General features: G+C 36.3%; 2 protein-coding genes across 3 annotated transcripts; one reads left to right on the top strand and one right to left on the bottom strand.

The window, feature by feature from the left end:
- Positions 1 to 220: 220 nt before the first annotated feature.
- On the top strand, positions 221 to 10,918 carry LOC147552440 (elongator complex protein 2-like). 2 transcript variants are annotated; one of them, XM_086666246.1, is made up of 11 exons: positions 221 to 1,270; positions 1,355 to 1,494; positions 1,585 to 1,672; positions 2,416 to 2,501; positions 2,662 to 2,815; positions 4,975 to 5,135; positions 5,343 to 6,011; positions 7,135 to 7,456; positions 8,595 to 8,812; positions 9,724 to 9,901; positions 10,091 to 10,918. In XM_086666246.1, the coding sequence occupies exons 2-11, from the start codon at positions 1,378 to 1,380 to the stop codon at positions 10,627 to 10,629; spliced, it is 2,532 nt and encodes an 843-aa protein (XP_086522372.1). In that variant the 5' UTR covers positions 221 to 1,270; positions 1,355 to 1,377; the 3' UTR covers positions 10,630 to 10,918. The 2 variants fall into 2 exon arrangements, with proteins under 2 accessions (XP_086522372.1, XP_086522373.1); XM_086666247.1 differs by having other exon boundaries at positions 661 to 1,270; positions 1,364 to 1,494.
- A 3,036-nt stretch (positions 10,919 to 13,954) lies between these two features.
- LOC147552439 (O-fucosyltransferase family protein) lies at positions 13,955 to 19,813 on the bottom strand. The gene is made up of 10 exons (XM_086666238.1): positions 18,683 to 19,813; positions 18,319 to 18,391; positions 17,791 to 17,867; positions 17,501 to 17,589; positions 16,551 to 16,748; positions 16,012 to 16,216; positions 15,738 to 15,905; positions 15,430 to 15,597; positions 14,944 to 15,134; positions 13,955 to 14,349 (listed from the first exon to the last, which is right to left on the bottom strand). Exons 1-10 carry the CDS (start codon positions 19,127 to 19,129, stop codon positions 14,178 to 14,180), a joined length of 1,788 nt encoding a protein of 595 aa, XP_086522364.1. The 5' UTR covers positions 19,130 to 19,813; the 3' UTR covers positions 13,955 to 14,177.
- Positions 19,814 to 21,541: the final 1,728 nt, after the last annotated feature.

The raw sequence follows: 21,541 nt of genomic DNA, 5'->3' as shown, positions 1-21,541 counted from the left end.
TTGATAGGATTGTAAGAAAATTGGGGAGTGCCTTAAGAAAGTATTATAAAATTAAAAATTTGGGTGCCTAATAGTCTTGGACTTTTATTTTTTTTCAGTATCATTCACCCATCCAGCCTCACTAATTTGGGTGGCTTTAAAATATAATACAAATTAGACTCTTTGGTTGCCCTAGCTTCATCTCTCCCAAAATATCAAGGCATATCAATTGAGAGAAATCGACTGAGAGATAAGGAATCAGATCCAGAACAACAAATTTGGGTGTCCTAGTTTCATCTCGCCCCATAGTAGATTTGATGATGGTTCCAAAGAAACCTGGTTTAAGCTTCAACAAAATAACAAATTTGATCAAGAGCCTTCTCTGATCATCTAAAAAAATCGATTTGGTCATGGTTTTTCCGAGATTTGGAGTTTGAGAGAGATAAAGAGTCTAAGAAGAGTAGATTTGGTCATTATAGCTACAATTAGTTGTTCATGACAGCTTTAAGATATGGGTTTAGGTTTTTTCAATTTGGGTTAGCTTCAACAATACAATCGATTAGCCATGGTAGCTTCAAGATTTGCGTTTAGGTTTTCCAATTTGTTATTAGCATCATCGATACAGTCAAAGTGGTCTTGATAGCCCCAACACATATTAGGTGGATTTGAGAAAGAAAGAGTGTAGATTCAGAGATGGAGATAAGTTATGGAAATGAGGGAGTCTGAGATAGTCTAGAGAAAGAGCGTGAGTTACGGGACAAAGAGGAGGGAGAGAGCGGGTTATGGTGAGAAATCGATTTTACCATCTAAAAAGTGGGAAAAACATTTAGACCATTTTCACACTTTATTTTCCGTTAGAATTCGATATTTACATCTTAAGTGGTCTATCAAACAATAGAAAACCCATTTCCTTAAGAATTCGACTTTCTCACTAGATTTTGCTATGTAACAAACAGACCCTAATTTTAAATTCTCCACCAAATTTTCAGTTCACTCCCAAAACTGGCGGGGACTTTTAGGGTTTATACAAGCTCCGGCTGTTCAACGAATAAAGCGACTGGAGTCTGGAGAAATCGAAGTTTGGAGATTTTAGAAGTTAACGCTAAAGTTTACAAACGTTTTAAAGCAAATATTCAGTACAGATAGAGTCATTGATCAGAAGATCGAGGTTTTGGAGAGGTTTAATCTACTAAACAAAAGAAGAAATTTCTCATTTGAAGTTCTAACCTAGCGACTTGCTTTATATGTCTAGATTACAATAAAATTTCTCATTTGAAGTTCTCATCATCAGGTATATATATAATTAAAATCAGCATTTGATTCTCTTTCTCAACTTCAATCACTATTGTTTTGCAAATGGTATTAATGTCTCCAGCAACAACAGATACAAGAGTTCAAATGGAGAAAGTGTTCATCGGAGCTGGTTGTAATAGAATCGTTCATAATGTCTCATGGGGTGCCTCTGGTCTTGTTTCATTTGGATCCCAGAATGCAGTTGCTGTTTTTTGCCCTAATGTGATTCTCTCTCTCTCTCTATCTCTAAATGTTGTTCTTATAGATTTTGAGGTAATTTCTTCCCCTTTCCTTTTGTTTCTCTCATTGCAGACAGCCCAGATTTTGACAACACTTCCTGGACATAAGGCAGTAGTAAATTGCACCAAGTGGCTTCCCACCACCAAGGATTTTTTCAAAGGTACTTAAGTTTCATACCCATTACAACAGAGTTCTTGGTTGGTACCATCCCAGGTTTTTCCTTCTTTTCTCTAGAGTCTAGAGTGGGAAAGGAATTCAAGGTTTGGGATTTTGTTAATGACGATTAGCGAGGAGTGAGAGATGCGCCTCTGTGAAGTATGATCTAAGACAGAAGGTCTACGCTGCACCTCGGAGTGTCTGAAAATCTATACAGTTAGACACTAACACAACATAGAAAATATTGATTAGTAACACAGTGAATTCCCTTAAGAGTCTCTTCATGGTGGAAGGACGACCAACTGATGGTTAGTTTTATGCTTTCTAGAATCCCTGCAATAATGCCTTGAGCCAATCTATTGATTGTACCTAGACTCCTAGAGTCTCTTCAGGGTTTGGTACATTTTTAAAGAGATACTATGATGCACTTTTTTGTTAAGGAGGTAAAATAAGATGATTTTCTCGTATTTAAGAAGCTGAAGACAGAACCTTTTTGTAACATTGGCTGGTTATCTATGCCTTTGAAGTCGGAATTAAAGCTATGTGGTTGACTGGGGAAGTAGGGACTAGGAGGGAGCTGTCAAGGACTAGTTGGGACTGGTCGGCCATATATATACACACACATTTGTATATGTATAGTATATAGTAAATCGTTACAGTTATATTGTCTTTTATAATAAAGAGTTTCTCAAGGAATGAATCTCTATCTTTACCAAAAAGATGAACCCCTCCCTCTCTCTCTTGCAGCTCAACTGTTGGAGAGTCATTTTCTTCTATCAGGAGACACTGACGGTGTCATTATTTTGTGGGAATATACACTTATAGATGGAAAGGTCTGGTCACTTTTCTTGGATATATACTTTTTACAAACCTTTGAATTATCTATTGGATTTGCAATCTTATAATTTGCTCATGTAGTTGGTCAAGTGATTTATCGCAGCTCTTATCTTCCTATTTTAACGTTCTTACTTTCTTATTTAATTTACTTTGCAGTGGAGACATGTCCTTCAATTACCAGAACCACACAAGAAAGGTGTTACGTGCATTAGCGGGATTATGGTTTCTCAAACTGTGGCAATATTGGCCTCTACCTCTTCTGATGGAAGTGTCCGTGTATGGGAAATGATCCTTCCATTGAAAGCTGGAGGCAAGTAAAATTTTTGTACTACTTTTTTTTTTTAACAATTTCAAAGCTTAACAAGAGGGCTAGGGTCCTATTACGAGAACCGAAAATTACACCATTTTAATCAAAGCCTCTCAAGAGATAGGAAAGCCAAGAAAGGATTAGTCCGTAATGATCTTTCTTCTTGAAAATGATTCTATTTCTATCCTTTCATATCCCCCACCGGATTGCATGAGGGATGATACTACAGAGCTCCTTTTCTTTCTCAGGCGAGTTGAGGCCCTCCCGTTGCATGATACACTGACCTATATCCGCAGCCAGCACCCACCTGATGTCCATTGACTGGACCAAAAAATCCCAAATAGCTTGAGTTTGTGTAGGATGCAGCAGAAGATGTCTATTTCTCTCGCCAGCATGTTTACACGTGCGGCACCAATTAGTCCCTACTATGCCGTTTCTGCTTAGCGGGTCTGCTGTCAGTAATCTGTCAGAAGCGCTGCCCCATAAGGTGAAAGAGATTCTGATGGGGATCCAGTGATCCACTTATTCCAGAAGCCCTTCATCTTAGGGTCTCAGTCTTACATACCAATGATACACTTATAGCACTGTTTAAGCCGGTTCCGTTGCATGTAGGGTGTCAGTCCCTATGTAGTTACGCTCAGCAGGGTAACTTGGGAATCGGCTCGGGGGATCCCAAGCTGATTCATTGCCGATCCACCAAGATAGGGTTCCCTTGCTTCTTCCTCTATCTTCTTTTATGCTTCTGAGAGAGAGAGAAACCTATACTTTTCTTTTTTGCCTTCTTCCCTCTTTGTTTTCTCTGTCTTCTTCTCCTTCTGTTTTCCTTTTCCGGTTTCAATGCTAAGGTTTAATTGGAAGCAAGTTATTACTGCAGTGCAGACAGAGAGATTCAGTTATTATTGCTGTACAACTGTACCACAACTTATAATGTACAGCTTACTGCACCCGTCAACAAATACAACACCTCTTTTATAATTTCTGTTTCTTCTACTAGTATTACTTTTTGTCCATCAGCAGAACTTCTTATCATAACTCTGCCAGTTACTAGGTTTGCTCGGGCTCCACTCGGGTACGGACCTTGGCCATTCCCAAGCCGAGTCCGAGTTTACCAGCTTAACTCGGTTCTCTTGTACCTATCTTATCTTAGATTGTGTTTAGCTGGTTTCTCCTACTGGAAACTACCTTCCTTTCCTATCGTTCCCTTGTAATCCAAGCCTTACTGTGATGTTTAATTATGTTTACTAGTGTGGTTTTAATGCCATTATAGTAGTATATTTATGCCACGCCTGTGGCATGCATACTGTGTACGAAGGCAATAGGGCATTGAGTCCAAGGGTGGCGAAGATGTGTGTAAGAGAGGTACATGCGTGGAGCTCACTTAGAAGACCTCGCTTAGTCCCACATTGCTTATGAAGGTGCCTCATCTATATGTACAATCTTCGGCTATGCAGTTACAGTCGGTCGAGTCAGCCGAGTGACTAGGGACTCGGCTCAGACTCGTGGGAAGTCCTAGCCGAGCGCGGTCAAGTTCCCTAGTCTAGGTTTTCCCAAGTGACTCGTCTGACTATGCGGAGTTTTGGTCTGACCTGGCTGACTCGTGTGACTCAGAAACTCGGAACTGACGTGGAATTTGAAGAGTATTTTGGAATTAAAATCTGACTTGGTGCATGTTATATTTCATTGCTGTTTTGAGTTCTTGAAACATGTAAGGACATCTAAAATTTTGGAACTACTAATTTACTCATTAAAAATTGTAGAAATTACTAATTTCTCACTTACACTCGGCTTGGCTCGGGCCGCATCCGAGTTTAACAGCTTAGATCCCCGGGCGTCCTCCCCTGGATAGGTGATCGGAGTAAAAGTTTCATGTCAAATGACAAGATAGGTCATTTATTATACCTGTGCAAGTAAATCCTTGGTAAGAACTTACAGAGTCAGAATGTAACTTAGCAGAAGAAATTCTGGCTAATCTAATGAGATCTGGCTTTCCTTTTCTACTATATGGCACATTTGATTTATTTTTACTGCATATAACGTATTTCTTAGTTAGGCACCAAGCACCATGTTTGATGTACACACTAATTGAGTTGTTAGTATTTTATTCTCAGTTAGTATGATTGAGCATTCTATATGGTATTGAGTCTGTAATGTGATTAATGTAGGTGAGTGTAAATTGTTTCTCCTGGATACTCTACTTGTGGGTTCGAAGTCCATGGTTGCCCTTTCTTTAGCAGAATTGCCAGGTTCATCTGGGCATATAGTCATAGCAATGGGGGGCTTGGATAATAAGGTGCACCTTTACTGCGGAGAGAGAACCGGGAAGGTTTGTGATCTTATATTCGTATGTTAGTTGTCTGTCTCTGTGTGTGTATTATATACATATATCTAGATAGATCTACAGACGCACACACTCACATATTATATATATATATATATATATATATATATATATATATATATATGTATATTTACTTTCCCTCCCCTGCACCATTTTCCTTTATGTAGCTCGATTCAATTTTTCTTGGTCCAGTTTGCGCATGCATGTGAGTTGAAAGGGCACACAGATTGGATCAGATGTTTGGATTTTTCATTGCCTATTTCCGTTGACGGCGAGAAAGACAGCCTTCTCCTCGTAAGTTCATCTCAGGACAAAAGCATACGCTTATGGAAGCTGGCTTTGCAGAATTCTTCAGCAAATTTAGATATGCCAGACAAGAAAACAAGAACAAGCTTGGCATCTTATATTGAAGGTCCTGTCCTTCAAGCTGGTTCAAAAACCTATCAGATCTCTATGGAATCATTGCTTATTGGACATGACGATTGGGTATATTCAGTGGAGTGGAGACCACCCTCAAGTTCATGGCGTGATGATACCTATCAATCACAAAGAATCTTATCTGCATCTATTGACAAGAAAATGATCATCTGGGAACCTGAAAGGACTACTGGAATCTGGATGGATGTTGTTACTGTTGGTGAATCTCAGTGTGCTTTAGGGTTTTATGGGGGCCATTGGAGTCCATTTGGGGATTCAATTCTTGCTCATGGATATGGAGGATCCTTCCATCTATGGAAAAATGTTGGCGTAGACTTTGATGACTGGCTACCTCTAAATGTTCCATCTGGTCACTTTTCGACCGTCACAGATATTGCCTGGGCTCATTCTGGGGATTATCTGTTATCAGTTAGTCATGATCAGGTAATATATCTTCTCAGAGTACTACTTAATTAATGAAGTATAAAAAAAAATCTTGCAAGTCTCGTGTTTCTGCTGTGCGGAGAAAGTTTTATTATTCCATGAATTGATTTTCAGTACAAATTCAGAAACTAAATGGAGTCTTAAGTTCTGGATTCACAACAAAAGTCTTGTTAGGTGTGTTTCAAACTTTCAGTTCTCTGGGGCCTCTTTGTTCTTGGTACATGAGCCATTGTGAAATTAACCTGGACACGAGAAATAGTGATACAAACCCTGGCTTCACAAACTTGGTATTTTCTAATCGAGCTCGACCCATTTTAAATTTCAATTGCTACTCTTCTCAATGTTCACAGTTGATCCGGGATCTTTGTGGTGGGTATATCTGCCAGTCTAGTGTTAGCTGGTATATGCCAATCTGCTGATTTGGATGTTTAGCCTAAACCTTGATCTATAAGTGATTCCGAATAATATAATTAATGAGAGGAAAACATGAGAACTAAGGTATGCTTAGTTGTAAAAATGTGAAAATGTGGCTGTTTTCTTCAATATTCTTGAAACTCGTAAGAGGTTTATTTTGACCAGGTATGCGATGCAAAACTTCCATTCTCCTTCAGCTTGACGTACAACAACCATTAAGATCAACTTATGGAATTTGAGAAAGGAAATCAGTTCTAAAAACTTGTATCTTGATAATTTTCAAAAAAAAAAAAACTTGTATCTTGATAAGATGTTGTTATTTGTGCAGAAGCGCTAGACTGACCTCCCTGAAAATTGAACTCGAGAATAATTTTTATTTGAACGGAACTGGTAACAAGTGATGGATTTGTATTTGTTGCAGCTAATGGCTTATCAATAAACCTAAATATCAGAGTTGCAGGTTATTTAAAAAAAACAAAACTAAAACCAATGATATTTTCAAGAGTGAAGTTATAGATTTTGTAAAATTCTAAAACTCTGAAATAAATTAAATGGCCATGTTGGTTCCTGGTTTATTGTTCAACCCCAAAATAAGCTTGTATTTGCATCATAAAATTCTGTGTTTGATAAGTTTTATATGATATTAAGTTCCTGTTAGTTTCATTAAGCTGAAGGGACTCGCTAACTTTAGCATATTGAACTAGCGCAGACTACTCGAATTTTCGCACCGTGGAAAACGGAAACTGGTTCAAGCAGTTCTTATTCGTGGCATGAAATAGCTCGCCCTCAAGTTCATGGTCATGATATTAACTGTGTTACACTCATTCAAGGAAAGGGTAACCAACGTTTTATCAGTGGAGCGGACGAAAAAGTGGCTCGAGTTTTTGAGGCTCCTTTGTCATTTTTGAGAACACTGAATCATGCTGCTTTCCAAAAATCTAGTTTTACCAACGATGTTCAAGAAGAAGTTCAAGTTTTGGGTGCAAATATGTCCGCTCTTGGCCTCTCACAGAAACCCATTTATCTGCAGGGTGAGTATGAGTCATTATGCGTGTGTTTGTGTATTTTTATTTTTGATTGACGAACGAACTGGTTGACGTTACAGCTTGACTTTCTCATGTGTGAAAATCACATTTAGACCAAAACTGTGCAGGAAGTTCGTATTTTGTTCTATTTTTATTTTAATTCGGTGTTACTTGGAAGGCTCATTGCTTACTTAGTTCGGGGTACATAACTCTGTACACTGTTTTCTTTTGTGGTGTGCTTCGTGCATAATTCTATCATATGCTACTGTGGGTGTACTACACTTTGGACTCTTCCTACACAGTTATCTATTTAGTGATGCATATGCAATATATGCTCTTTCTGCGCCCAAATAATTCCCTCTTTATAAATTGTAAAATCCTAACCATTGTAAAATCTTGAGATAACAGCTACTAGTTAATCAAATATATTCTTAATAAAAACGGGTAAACAAACACTGAGGTTTTAGTATGCCAAATTACTCCAGATGTTGGCATTCTATCGACTCAGTCAACCCAGATCCCAGATCCCAGAATCCAGATCCTGTAAACGAGTTATTGAATTGCGTCAGTGGAGAAACAAAGTTCCATTCCTGTATTTATGTGTTGACAGTGCACAATAACGACAAAAGGCTGTGGATGTTAGTATGCCAAATTACTCAAGAGGTTGGCATTGTATCGACTCAGTCAACCAAGAATCCAGATCCCGTCAACGAGTTATTTAATTGCTTCAGTGGAGAAACAAAGTTCGATTCCTTTGTTTACGTGTTGACAGTGCACAATAACGAGAAAAGGAGCATGAAAAAAAATACATGTATTGCATGCATATTTCTTTTGTTTTTATAAAAGCTTGTTTAGGTATTTGACTCCCTCCTCTTTGCCTAAGGTCTTCTTCCTCTCATAAGCTGATGCAGCTTTCTCTTAACTCCATATTTACAACTCTTTGTGTAGTTTTGATTCTAGCAATACTTTTAATTCTCTTACCTGGATGCATATTACTATATTGGTAAAACTGGAAATGCATGAATTACTGATGCTGCAATTTCGTTTACAACGATTAAGTTTCTTTGATCTATTCATACATTTGCATCCATTGTCGTGTTCGGAAGATTGAGATTGATATAATGAATGTGACTTGTTTTTGCAGCTCGGAGTGAGGTGCCGGAGAAATCCGGTAATGGTGCTATTGACAGCCTAGAAAATTTTCCAGAAGCTCTTCCAACTGTTTTTACGGAACCTCCAATTGAAGATCGACTTTCATGGCATACACTGTGGCCGGAGTCACACAAGCTGTATGGTCATGGAAACGAACTATTTTCTTTATGCTCTGATCACGAGGGGAAAATTGTTGCTTCAGCATGTAAGGTATATGGTTCTGGTCCTTGTGTTCTTTCGCTTGTGTTTCCTCAATTTCTTGAGTAGCAAAAATTTCCTAGTAGAAGATCATATGGCATGCAAATTTTGTTACGTGAACTCCATGCAGCTAATATTTTTCTTTGGACAATTTGATTTTATTAAAAGTGAAAAGGATTTCAAAGAAATCAGGGTCCTATAAAAGGTGGCCCACATCGCTAAGTCAGTCTGCACAGAAAGCCAAAATTATATTGTTTTCATGAAAGCTTCCCAGTTCAAGTGAAGTCTAAAAATGAAAGATTCCTGGCCCAGTTCAGTTGTCTGCTCCATGTAGCTAATATAAATTACGGTTCTATAAGACGTCCAAAAATATTAAATATGCAAATGTGCTGATTTTCGCATCTTGTTATGTTAATCTTTGGTTAATAGCAGCTTAAATTTGATTTCAATTACATGTTTCTGCATTTATGCTGATCCCCTTCAAACTGAGATTCATTGATGGACTCGGCGGTGGTGGTGATGATACTTCTATTTCTTAGGTCCCTAGATCAAAACAACTTAAGTCAACTCAATTTTCTGCAAAAATTTGTGTCTACCAGTATCCATTATGAGGTCCATGGGCATGCGGCATGCCTTCAGCTAACACAGGGATGTGGTGTAGCATAATTTCAAAAAATGTATATTCCGTACTGAATTTATTGACGTGTCAGGTATTGTTGGATTATCAACCGATGAAAAATATGTCGATTGATTATCATCAAATACCCAGAGATAATCTCACTAGTTATGCATCGATCCGTTATGGTTCCTTAACATATTAGTTTTACAATGAGATTCCGTGTTCTTGTTCTTAGAGCAGAAACCTGAAAAGACTGAAAAAACAATGATCAATATATAACTTCTTCACTCCTTATATTACGCAGTCTCAATCCGCAGCTGTCGCCGATATATGGCTATGGCAAGTGGGGTCATGGAAGGCAGTTGGTCGCTTGCATTCTCATACCCTTACAGTGACACAGATGGAGTTCTCTCATGATGACTCTTTGCTTTTGTCTGTTTCGAGGGATCGTCAGTTCTCTGTCTTCTCCATTAAAAGAACAGGTATAACACTCTTAAACACTGATTTAGCGTGGGAGCCACCTCAAGGAACTGTTCCCATTTTGGTACAGGATACTTTTCATGTCCCATTCCTTTTGATTTCCATTTACTAGTTTTCAATTTATATGGTGGAGCTTGATTAAAGATCTCAGTGAACTACAAACCTCTGATCTTATTCTATGATATAACCAGATGGAGTGGACGAAGTCATCTGTGATCTTGTGGCGAAAGGGGAAGCACATAAGAGAATAATATGGACATGTTCATGGAATCCATGTGGTCATGAATTTGCGACAGGTTCAAGAGACAAGACTGTAAAGATATGGGGTGTTGTAGAAGTAGAGAAAGGTTCTTATTCGGTTAAGCACCTCTTGACTTTACCACAGTTCAAAAGTAGTGTAACTGCTCTATCTTGGTTGGGTTTGAATGATAATGGGGCGAGCGATGATGGGCTTCTCGCAGTTGGAATGGAGAGTGGACTCATCGAAATCTGGTCTCTTTCAAAGAAAGTAATGGACGCTGGTGCTTCTGTAGGTCCTTCTCAGTTCAGTGCTTCTCTTCTAGTGCAGCTCGATCCGTTCATCTGTCATGTTTCTATGGTGCACCGCTTGGCATGGAGAAGAAACAATTCTCAGGAGGAGAGAGACAATAATAATAGTTCCAGGAGGACAATACAGCTTGCTTCTTGTGGAGCTGATCATACCGTGAGAGTGTTTGAGATGGAGTACTGATTAATCTAGAATTATGTACGAGGTTTGCGATATTTGTCAGTATAATTTTGCCATAAAATTTAGGGCGCAAGTGTCTAAATTATGTTTGAAGGTAGCAACATTTTCTTAATTTTCTTGAGAAGTCTCACTTTTGTAACAGTGACCGTTCGAGTCAAACAAACGAAAATTGAGATTCGGTGTTTACTTCATCTCTAGATCTGATGCATTAACGAGTTATAGGTATTGTTTCTTCTGACATTTCTTGTATTTTGTTATATTTAACAGGGAAATATTGTTTGAAGTTTCTTGTGACTTGATGTTTTAAGATTCCGTTAGTTTTTTCAGCTTTAGATGTGGCTTGTTGATAGTGTGGTTGGTGGTAATATTGAATCGCTGTTAGTCGATTTGAAGGGCAATGAACACCTCTATGTCTAACGGTTCTTCAATGATTTATTTTTCTCAAATTCGGAGGTGTTAAAATGATAGACAATCGTTTGAATGTTGATGCCCATAATGTCCTAGAGACCTAGACTATCATTTTTGTATTTTCTACATATCTTATATATTTCCATACTTAGTAGACAAATAGTAGATTAGGAATACCCATTAAAATTAACTTGAATGATATGAAAAAAGAATTAAGTTTTGGGTTGAATTAGTGTAACGAATGGATCGACTAGCCAGGCTGACTAGCATTGGGTTGGACTTGATAAGTATCCCCCCAAAAAAAAGAAAGCCAGTAGTAGGTTGAATAGGGTTTCAATCAATGTGAAATGTGGTACATAACATCATAGCATATCATTTCACATTTTATATGTAGAAAGTATTGTTTTTTTTAACTATATACATGGTTAGTATGTTTTAAATAATGGATATTCTTGTGTAGGTACATGGAACCATGAAATCAAAAAGAAGATGATTGTTCCAAATCTTTAGTATACCTTGAGAATAATGTTAAATTATGATTATCTTTTTTGGTGGTCAAATTCAATCGTAGGAGATCATACTGTATTCTAATATTTATTATCAGATTTTTCGATATCAATGATATTTACTATTAGATTTCTATCCCAATATCATTGAAGTCTATAAATACAGGCCACCGATGGCAGAATGAAAAGTTCATTCTCATTTTTTTTCTCTCGGTCTTTTGTATCTAGACTATATGTTTCTTCAGCGACCCATATTTGTGTATTCGTGTTGGGTAAGTTGGTATCAGACTTGAGATCTTCACTAAAGCCTAAGACATGAGAGTAATCAAAGGCTTATTTTGACAAGATTCTCAGGTAACACAACACAGTTGAGGTCCTAGAAGATATATTATTTGGCAAATAAATTTTACGTTTTGCTGGGTGGTGGGTGGTTTGGTATTTCTTATACTAATTTTCACTTTCACAAATATCTTCGCATATCCTATGTTTATCATTTACACTAAGAAAAAGTGTCATTATTTAGTCTTTAGTCATCTCAATCACCATATTAGATTTTTTTATATTATAGAAAAAGTGTCATTATACATGCATTTTATTTCCAAAAAAAAATATATTCACTCTTCCATTTGGTCCCTTCCTCAACCATCTGTTTGATGTGACAACATATCAATGGAGCACGTACTCTCACTATTCTCTCTCCATTTGCTCCACGTTCAAATAATATGTTGCTACATCAGACTAAGGCCGAGGGAATCAAATTGAGGTATGAATAGAATTTTTCATATATAAATGAAGATTTCGTTACGTAAATTTAAGGTAATATATTCAATAGTATGAAATGTTTGACATTTCATCAACTTTTACGAGTCCCTCAGACATCTTCTCCATGAAATTGTTCGTCGTGTAGCAATAGAAGTAATGAACCTCTTTCTAGCATTGACCCTTTCTAAAGAAGAATAAATCTTCTTCCCTCTGTTTGGGTATTGGTAAAGTATGCTTCTCTTATGTCTTTATGTTGTTCTATTTTACGTCACACCCACAACGACATTGAGATTTGTATGTTAAAACCATTAAGCATACATTACCTATAGACAAATAGCGGGAAGGAGATTTAATCTTCTTTATAATGTTTCAATACTAAGAAGAGTTTTATCACTTCTGTTGCTACACGATGACCAATTTGGTTGGGAAAGAAAAAGAATGAGAACTTGGTACTAGTAATAGTAGATAATATGTCAAATATTTGATATTATTAAATAAATTGCCTACAAATTTTTAGGTAGCAAAATCTTCATTTATCGTTCATATTTATAATTTAAGAAGTGTAGTTGCATGATACCTTAGTTGTCTGTCAATTTAATCCTGAGTAAGTTGTACCCGAAGTTGATCGCTTCTTAGGCATGTCGATGTCGATCTCTTTTTGCTGCACAAAAAGGATTTGGATTGGTAGGAAGAGTAGATAAAGAATTTATAATGGTAAGACATCTAAGCGTGAATAGTAGTATATAATTTACTCAAATGTCAGCTACTTAAATCTTGTTGAGTTGGTTCTTTTTGTATTTCGATTCCACGAAGGTGATTGTGTTTGTGGCTTACCAATATAATTACTTGTTCTTCCTTTACCTGATGAACTACCTAACCTCTTCCTTTCAGGTTGGTCTAGCTCTTCCATGCACAATCTCCAGACTGTTGAAGATCCTGCTTTCAAACTTCAAATGCTATGGAAGTTGTGAAAGGGATGTCCGTTTCTGCGACTACATATTTTTGTTTCTTGCTTATACACAAACAGATTGGCGTAGCCTTTCAATCTCACTTCAGACCAACTGAATCATTATCTGTGAATGAGTAGGAAGATCAAATAATACAAAATCGAAACACATGTTTTATTATCGCAATTCCAAGATAATGTTTCCTCGTGTATTACGGGAGCTTACCAGCCGTTCCATATCATTGATGACTTCGCGATGGCATATAATGGAGTTGTTAAATCGATGTTAGTAGCTTCTTCAGTTACAAATTCATTACTCGTTCGTCGTAATATTCATAAGTCAAGAAATTCAATCTACTACTATCGTGGTATTTGATTTTCTTTCAATCGTATTTCAAAATAAGCATATGAATCTGAGATCTAGATTGACTCCAGGTCGAATTTTAGAATGTTGTTTTTCTTTGATTTGTGCCTCTCAATAGTCAGACTGATCAGAATCAGCCTAGTCAGATTCAAACAAGTCAAACTCAGTCAGCTTCCGAGGAGCCAAACTCAAGCAAGTCACTTCCGTACAAGTCAGACTCATGCTAGTCAGATTTAGACAGACCACTGGAGATGTGATATTAGTCTAATAGTTTGTTTTGAGAACCAAACCACCATACAAATGACCTAAAGCTTGTACAGTAGAAAACCATAAACTGCACCATACAAAAGCTGTTGTTTTATCATATTATACAATTGGGTAATGGAGTTTTGACATCAAATTACATTTTCATTAGAGCTGATGAATGCTTAAAAGAATGATTAGAAGAAATGACGACTAATGCTCTTCTATGTTACATTAAGAGTACAACAAACTTCACAAATCGTTTGGTTTTAGTACTTAATCTTTAGAAACTATATATCATATGAATATATCCAAATCCTACTTAAATCGTAATCGTCGTGTTACCATCTACATGTCCAGTTTCATTTACTTGTTTACACATGCAGTCTGGCATCGGAAATGTGTAGACAGAACTGCTTGGTTTCCTCATTTCGTAACCCTTTTGATCACTGTGACTAAGCATTTCGTGCATCTGTCGCTTGAAATTCTCCCACCTGGACAAAGATTTAGAGGTCAAACTTTTATTCTCTGTAATATGCTTTAGTATTGGCAAAAACAATTAGAATTCCATGAACACTAATTAGATAAGAGTTTTGTCAAACATCTTGGTGTGTGCACAGGGATTGACATTGACAACAAAAGAATGATTAATAAATGCGAAACTTATCCAGGAGAAAGAAACACAGGTCTGACTCGCCTGAAGTACTAATCAAGCGGTTGTTTTTTTCTGTGAGATTATTTTCATGGTCAAATATGAGATCTGATTCGAAGTATGAATTGACTCTGGTCAGATTTTATAATGTTTTGTTATTGATCATTATGTCTGACGCATCTGAATGGCTGATTAGGATTTCAATCAGACGACTTAAATTAGATGAGAAAAAACAAAACCACCTAAATTCGCTTTGTTGAGAATCAGCATCTGATGAAAGCCGCTTTTAACAGCTTTCTCTGAGTTCCCTAACTAGAATTTGCTTTTAAAAGACAGTTTCTTGTTAAACAAGTACTTCCTTGTTTTGCTTTATATTATTTTATTTTATTTTATTACTTCACTGAACAACAATCAAATGAATAATCATAAGAAATACCTGATATTTGGGCTATCAAATAATAAGGCTAGTTTCCTTTTATCAGGTCTGACTGTCTTTGCGTGCCCTCCATATAGGTAACGTCGATGACCCATTAGGAAATGCGGAAAGTTTCCTCCTTGAGTTGTGACAAAAACTTCACTATGAAGGCATACAGTGTAGTCCAGGGCAGCCAACCGCGATGAGTGACCCTACATAAAGAAACAAACAAAACCTAAACATCTTTCTGTCTTTCGATTGTCCTTGACTCCTCGCTCAAATGATTTCTACTTGTATCAAATATCAAGACCATATACATCATAGAGTTAAGCACTCTATTTTTTCATGTACCCTCAAATGCAATCGACGGGTACGACATAGATCAGTTGGCCTTTGAGAACACTAGGTAATATATGTTATTCAAATATTTTTTGGGTGCGCCACAATGCCATGTGTCCCGTCCAACGGTTCAATTATAATGTGACTCCGCTGCTTGAGGAATGGTACCTTAAATGGAGCAAGTTCCAATTGTGAGGCTAGAGTTTCCTTCGTTTCTAACAACGGAAACAACTGTCGCAGTGGTGCCATATATTTTTCTGCTCGATAAATTTTTCCAGCAGCAACATAAACTGAGGTAGTATTGTCGAAACCCATGCCTCTAAGCATCATTCCAACCTGCAAAAAGAAGTGACAGTTCAAGACACATCAAACATCACAAAGAACATTTCAGTACAAAGAGTTCAAGAAAAGCATCATCTTCACCACTTCAAATATCTAGCAAATTAGATATGAAACTGGACAGATTGAAAACAAACCTCCAATGGGGTTAATGGGCATTTCCCGTCCATACGAATTGCGCCTGGTTTTATTATTCGACCAGCTTTTCTAAATTTACCCCTCCAACCTTTTTCTCTTGCAATGTCCAATTCACGTTTTTCTTCCTTGCCACCATCATATGTACAGCAAGAAAAAGCTACCATATCCTTAATTGGGAAAAAATTAACCTTTAGAAACAGTATGAAACTCCAAAATCTTCCACAGGGGACACAAATGCACAATAAAATCAGAAATGTAAAGAGCCTGGTGTACCTCTTCAAATCGAAGATGAACGGAAACATACTTGCCACCACTCATGGAACTATTCCTAAGCATCCGATCAACCATACTTTCTGCAAGTGATCTTATAGGTTGTGAAAACCTTAATGCCTCATAATTGGTCAAGCATCTAAGGCTTTGAATATTTGATGGAACTGCGTGAGCCAGCCTATTGCCAAAGGGAGCTATTCTCACAGCCCTGCACCATGCAAGTAAAGAAAATCACAAACAGTTGGCCTAATCCGTGATTACAAGTCGGTTAGGATTTTAACCATGGGTAAAACACAAAAGTTGAAAAAAGAGAGACCAAAATATTTTACGAAACGGTATATTTTTTCATTGGACAAAGCAATACTTCTTGGATGATATAATTATGTTCTAAATCAGGGAAGTGTATGTTTCTGCAATGAAAAATCTTAAAGATGCACTATGATACCATAACAGGTCTGCAAAATTTATGGCAACACTCCAGTAAGAACGCCAAGTAGGCAAAACCATAGATATTAGAGGGGAAATGTTCTTTAGTCACATACCCCAATTGCAATAGCTTCGGAAGGACCTTCTGCAAATAATATTTTGGAGTTGACCAGGCTTTAACTCGTAAGTTCACTATATTGCTTATATTGTTATCAAAGCGCTGAAGCACATCTTCTGGAAGCTCTTTAATTACTTGAACATTATGCTTGAGAGCATAAATGAAGAAGTCCTCATCAAATATATCCCCGAACTTGCTGCCGACAAGAAGCAAAACTTTATCAACATTTGCAGTTGATGACAACAGGTATGCCTTAAAGAAGAATAATAGTTTATACTTTACACCAAGGTATAAAATTATAGTTTGTATATAATTTTGGATTTGCTTGGATCCAGAACGATTCTGTGTGGATATTTTTAGTTAATGTGTAAATAATTACAAATTCTTGGAAATGTTAGGAATGTGTTTTAAATGATATGAACACTAAGGAAATATCTGTTAGAAGTTAGGAAAGAATAAATATTAAATTGAAAGGCATGTTTCCAAGTTTCTAATAACAATCTTGGTACGTATAACTTATAAGTGAAAATTGAGATCGATTTCATAATAACTATTTGATCATAAAGTAAATAGTATTATGTCAACCCCTAAAAAATGAGTTGGAATCAACAACGTTCTAGTATTCATCGAGGTATATTAATATATTCCCTTTCATTAGATCGAAACATGTTAGCCAAAATTTTAGAGTTCTGTAGACTTTTTTTATTTCGGTTACTTCACCATCCATGTCTGAAAATTGTATCAGCTTAAACAAGCATAAAACGATTTTGGTCTTAAACTTACTATCTGCATCTATCGAAAAGAAAATATTTTCATCAAAATATGTAGATTTTTTACTTCCATGGTTTAAACTAGTGAGGATAACATGATGAAGTTGATACTACTAACTGAACATACAGGTGAAGGTAGAATCACATGAACCGGAAGTGTCAATCAACCAATACCCACCTGTTATCACGCCAAACGCTATTCAAATGAAACATTGGAATGACAAGAGTAGCATTCAGCAGCCCTGCCACAGCCACTGCATCACCTATCTGTATTAAAAACAAAATTAAGAAATATGTTTTCTTTCATAATAGTCACAATTCAATTTAAAAGGAGTTTCTACTTTCATGTACAATTCCAATACTAGTTTATAATTACGTGCTAGTATGACCAAGGTGCCAAAATCAGAAAGGAAAACATATTTCTTTATTTCCGTATATCCAATAAGTGTGCGCAAAAATGAAACATACTGATATTCGTTGTTGATTCAAACCACCATTTGCTTCAATTATAAGAAAACCATTAGAGCTTGACAAATCCGATAATCCTATACGCAAGGGGGAAAGAAATATATTAGCTGCGCAACTTTGTAAAACAAAGAGGAGACAATGACGAAATACTTGGAAGATCACTATTGAACCTAAATGAAAAATTTACGAATAAAACCCAAACTACCAAAATCATTTATCAGTCTACTGTGGCCATATGGAATGCTTAGTTATGTAGTACTGCACTCAAGCTCATTTGCAAAAAATGTATTACAGGCTGTTGCTTATGAAGTACGGTAGCAGAAGAATTTGTTTTTTGAAACTTCACCGTGGGGAAGTGGGAAGAGTACTAACACCCAAAAAGAGTTGAGGAAACTAGGAAAGACAACCTATTTCAATATCGTAAAATTGGTTGGATACGCTTAGTCAATTTCAGGTGGATAAACCCATAATAGTATGCATCAAATCAACAACAATAACCTATCTAAACATGTCATGTGAAGATCAAACCTGCTAAAGAAGTACTCCTATTAGCACAAGGAATCCAAGTTTGATGCAATTTTGGGTGCCAAGCTGTCATCAACTGCAACATTTGCAAGCTTTAATTTGTTTATGATTCATATGCGCGAAAAAACTTGTAAAAAAAAAAGAAAGTGCAACCATAACATTGTAAAGTGGGTGCATTGGACACAGAGATCCATAATTTATAAAAGATTCATTTAGGAAGATTTGGATCAAAGCTCACTTCCCATTCTCTTCAGATAATGAGGGGGGTAAAAATTGCATCTAGTTCATCAAGATCAAGAATAAGAAGTTCTTATACTCATATAAAGATCAATAATTGAGCATGAAAAATGTGAAGAAAGATTTATACCTCATTGGAGGTATGATTGCTGCTATCAATTTGCATAAAAGGCAAGAGCTTTTCGAAAACCTCTGGACTTCGATATCTTGAACCAGGCAAAGGATGTTTATCGAAAATGAACTTTGACCCAGGTAAATTAACATTGAAACTAATTGAATCCATATATAATAACATCCCAGAAATATAAAAAATTGGAGCAAAAAGTAAAACACCACGTCTTCTAAAAATAGCTGAAAGAAGAATATACACAATTCGTTCAACAAAATTCTCTAAATTTGGTTGTGAACTACTAATTCTATTACTACTTAGATAAAATGATCTCTTACTCCTTCCATGTTTAAATCTAGGTGAAACTGAAGGTGATGATGGAGGAGTTGTCAGAATTGTTCCTACTGATACTGATGATGCTGATGGAGAAGTAGATTTTCCATTACCGAGTCTACTAAACCCGTGCATTATTAATTTCTAGGGTTTCTTCTTCGTAACCAAACTACACGTATTTCTTTAACTAATAGTACTATCAGAACAAACCCTAGAAACTAAATTGATCATTTCTTGATGATCTTGCTGCTTCCACAAACAGAGTTATTGATAGAAGAATCAATACTACTTCCATTAATTAGAATGTCAAAATCAAACATCTGATACTAGAGAACTAATTAAAGAATCAAGAACTTCAAAATTGTAGTCTTAATTGGGGGAAGTAAAAGTGTTTTGACTGTGTTCTTTTTAGGAGAAAAAGTAGAGAAAGAGAGTATCTTTTTAGAGAGAGAAAGTCTCTGCCTGTGTTCTCTTTAGAGAGAGAAAGAGAGAGGGAATTGATTGGGAGCGTTGGGAAAATGGATTTTTGGAACTAAATTCTTGCCAGCTGGGTTTTCACTTATCAGTCAGTCCTTTTACTACTCCCATTACTACTACTACTTAAAAGTCAATTAGTTTGTACTTAAGGATGATATTTTACTTTCGTGTACCCCGGTTAAATGCCGTTCGATTAGATTAGGAAAAATTGGGAGTAAGTAAATCTAACGGTTGTGATGCTAGGTATGATGATGGGACAATGATACTCCAGAGGAGGATAATATGGATTTTTGTAACAACCCAGTATTTTCTGGAGGCACGTGCAACCGACAATTGTTCTATTCCTATTCGTCTCGTGGATCGGCCAATCCTAATTCTAGCATGGGATTCCTGGTAAAGTAATTTATAGGCACCACATATTTATAGTTATCTGAAGAGATTTTATAGGCGCGCCATATTCTTTTGTGGTTAAAAGGAAGAGGTGTGTAAATTTTAGTGAGAAAATATTTAGGAAGACATAAAGCTCAAAGAAGTACGAGAGAGGTTTTGAAGAGTTTCGAAGATATTTCAAAAGAAATTTTAGAAGAGTTTTGAAGATATCAATTGGGTACAGTATAATGTCGAAGTTTAATCGGATCGGCTTGGAAATTAACTCAAGGGAAAATCTATAGGCAGGAAGCGGTAAATGGTGTTGGTAATTTGACCTTTGAAGCTCTAATGGAGTTTTAAAGACACCTTGTAAATTCGTCTAAAATCTTCACTATTATGACAATGTTCCTTTAGAAATCTTCACTATTCTACAATACAATTCTTGTGGAAGTCAGGTAAATGTAAATATATTTGATCGTTGTTGTTCTATTGATATCCTGTATGAAGGAGCTTGTTTGTGATTCTCTTCTGTAATGACTTCTTTATATCCTACAACTGCTTTGCACTTCATTGCGTAATTGTGGACCACAACACCACGATCGCATGGTTAATTAGGTGTTGAATCACCGTAGTTGTTATCAAACAATTTCATTTCTAAGTAAATGGAAATGATGGTTCAACAAAAAAAAAAGTAAATGGAAATGATGAAACACAAAGCAAAAAATGTATCCGAGCATACTTAAAAACAATTTGACCTTTTTAAACGTTAGATCACCTAAAACTATAACCATCAATTTTGTTCCTAAACAAAAAAAAATAACCATCAATTTTGTCAGAATATCATCTACCTCCACCGCAAATATAAATGTACGAATTTTTACAATAATAACCTTTGTCTCAATGAATTTAAAGCTCAAAACCCCAAATGCCCTAATGACTTTATCAAAAAATAAAATAAAAATGGGGTGGAATCAAATTGAAGATAATATTTGAAACAAACATACATCCTAACCGCCAATTCTCCTAGTATTTAATCCTATCTTAAGCAGTGGCGTATTCAGGATTTACTTTCAGCGGGGTCTAAATTATTACTACGTCCAATCGTCCATCCGGAAATAATAAGTAAATTTATATTCAAACAAATGTAGAATCAAATAAAGTATATGCATAAATTAGAGAAAAAATAATCTACAATCTTGTCCTTGTGGTTTTATATCACATTCGAAGAAGTGAGAAATAATATAAAGTTGAATTAGTGGTGACTAGGGGTGGGGATCGGGCAGGTTCGGTCGGGCTCGGACTCTTGTTTCGCGAGCTCAGGCGGATCGGGCTAGAAAATAAAATGTCTGGTCGGACTATCGGGCAATTCGGGGCAGACAAAATTGAGTATATACGTGTCCTCGGTCCGGTTCTGCCCGAAAACTCGTTCGGACTCTTACGGGCTCGGCGGGACGGGTCACGACCTTTTTGACTAAAAAAATAAAAATAAAACTTAATTACAAAAAAAAATAAATTACACCAAATAATAAAAATTAATTATAAACAAAAATTATAAACAAAAATTACAAAAAAAAATACATCAAAACATTTACACCAAAAAAATACTGAAAAAGAAATTACATAAATAAACAGGAAACAAAAGTTAAATAAAAAAAAGGAAATTGTATTTCCCAAATCTTCAACCCCAATCAACTGCAAACA

This window comes from Eschscholzia californica, unplaced genomic scaffold, assembly GCF_041429995.1.
Source record: "Eschscholzia californica isolate CP2 unplaced genomic scaffold, dmEscCali1.0.p SCAF_3, whole genome shotgun sequence".
Lineage (NCBI taxonomy): Eukaryota > Viridiplantae > Streptophyta > Magnoliopsida > Ranunculales > Papaveraceae > Eschscholzia > Eschscholzia californica.
This window is presented reverse-complemented; position numbering and strand designations above follow the sequence as displayed.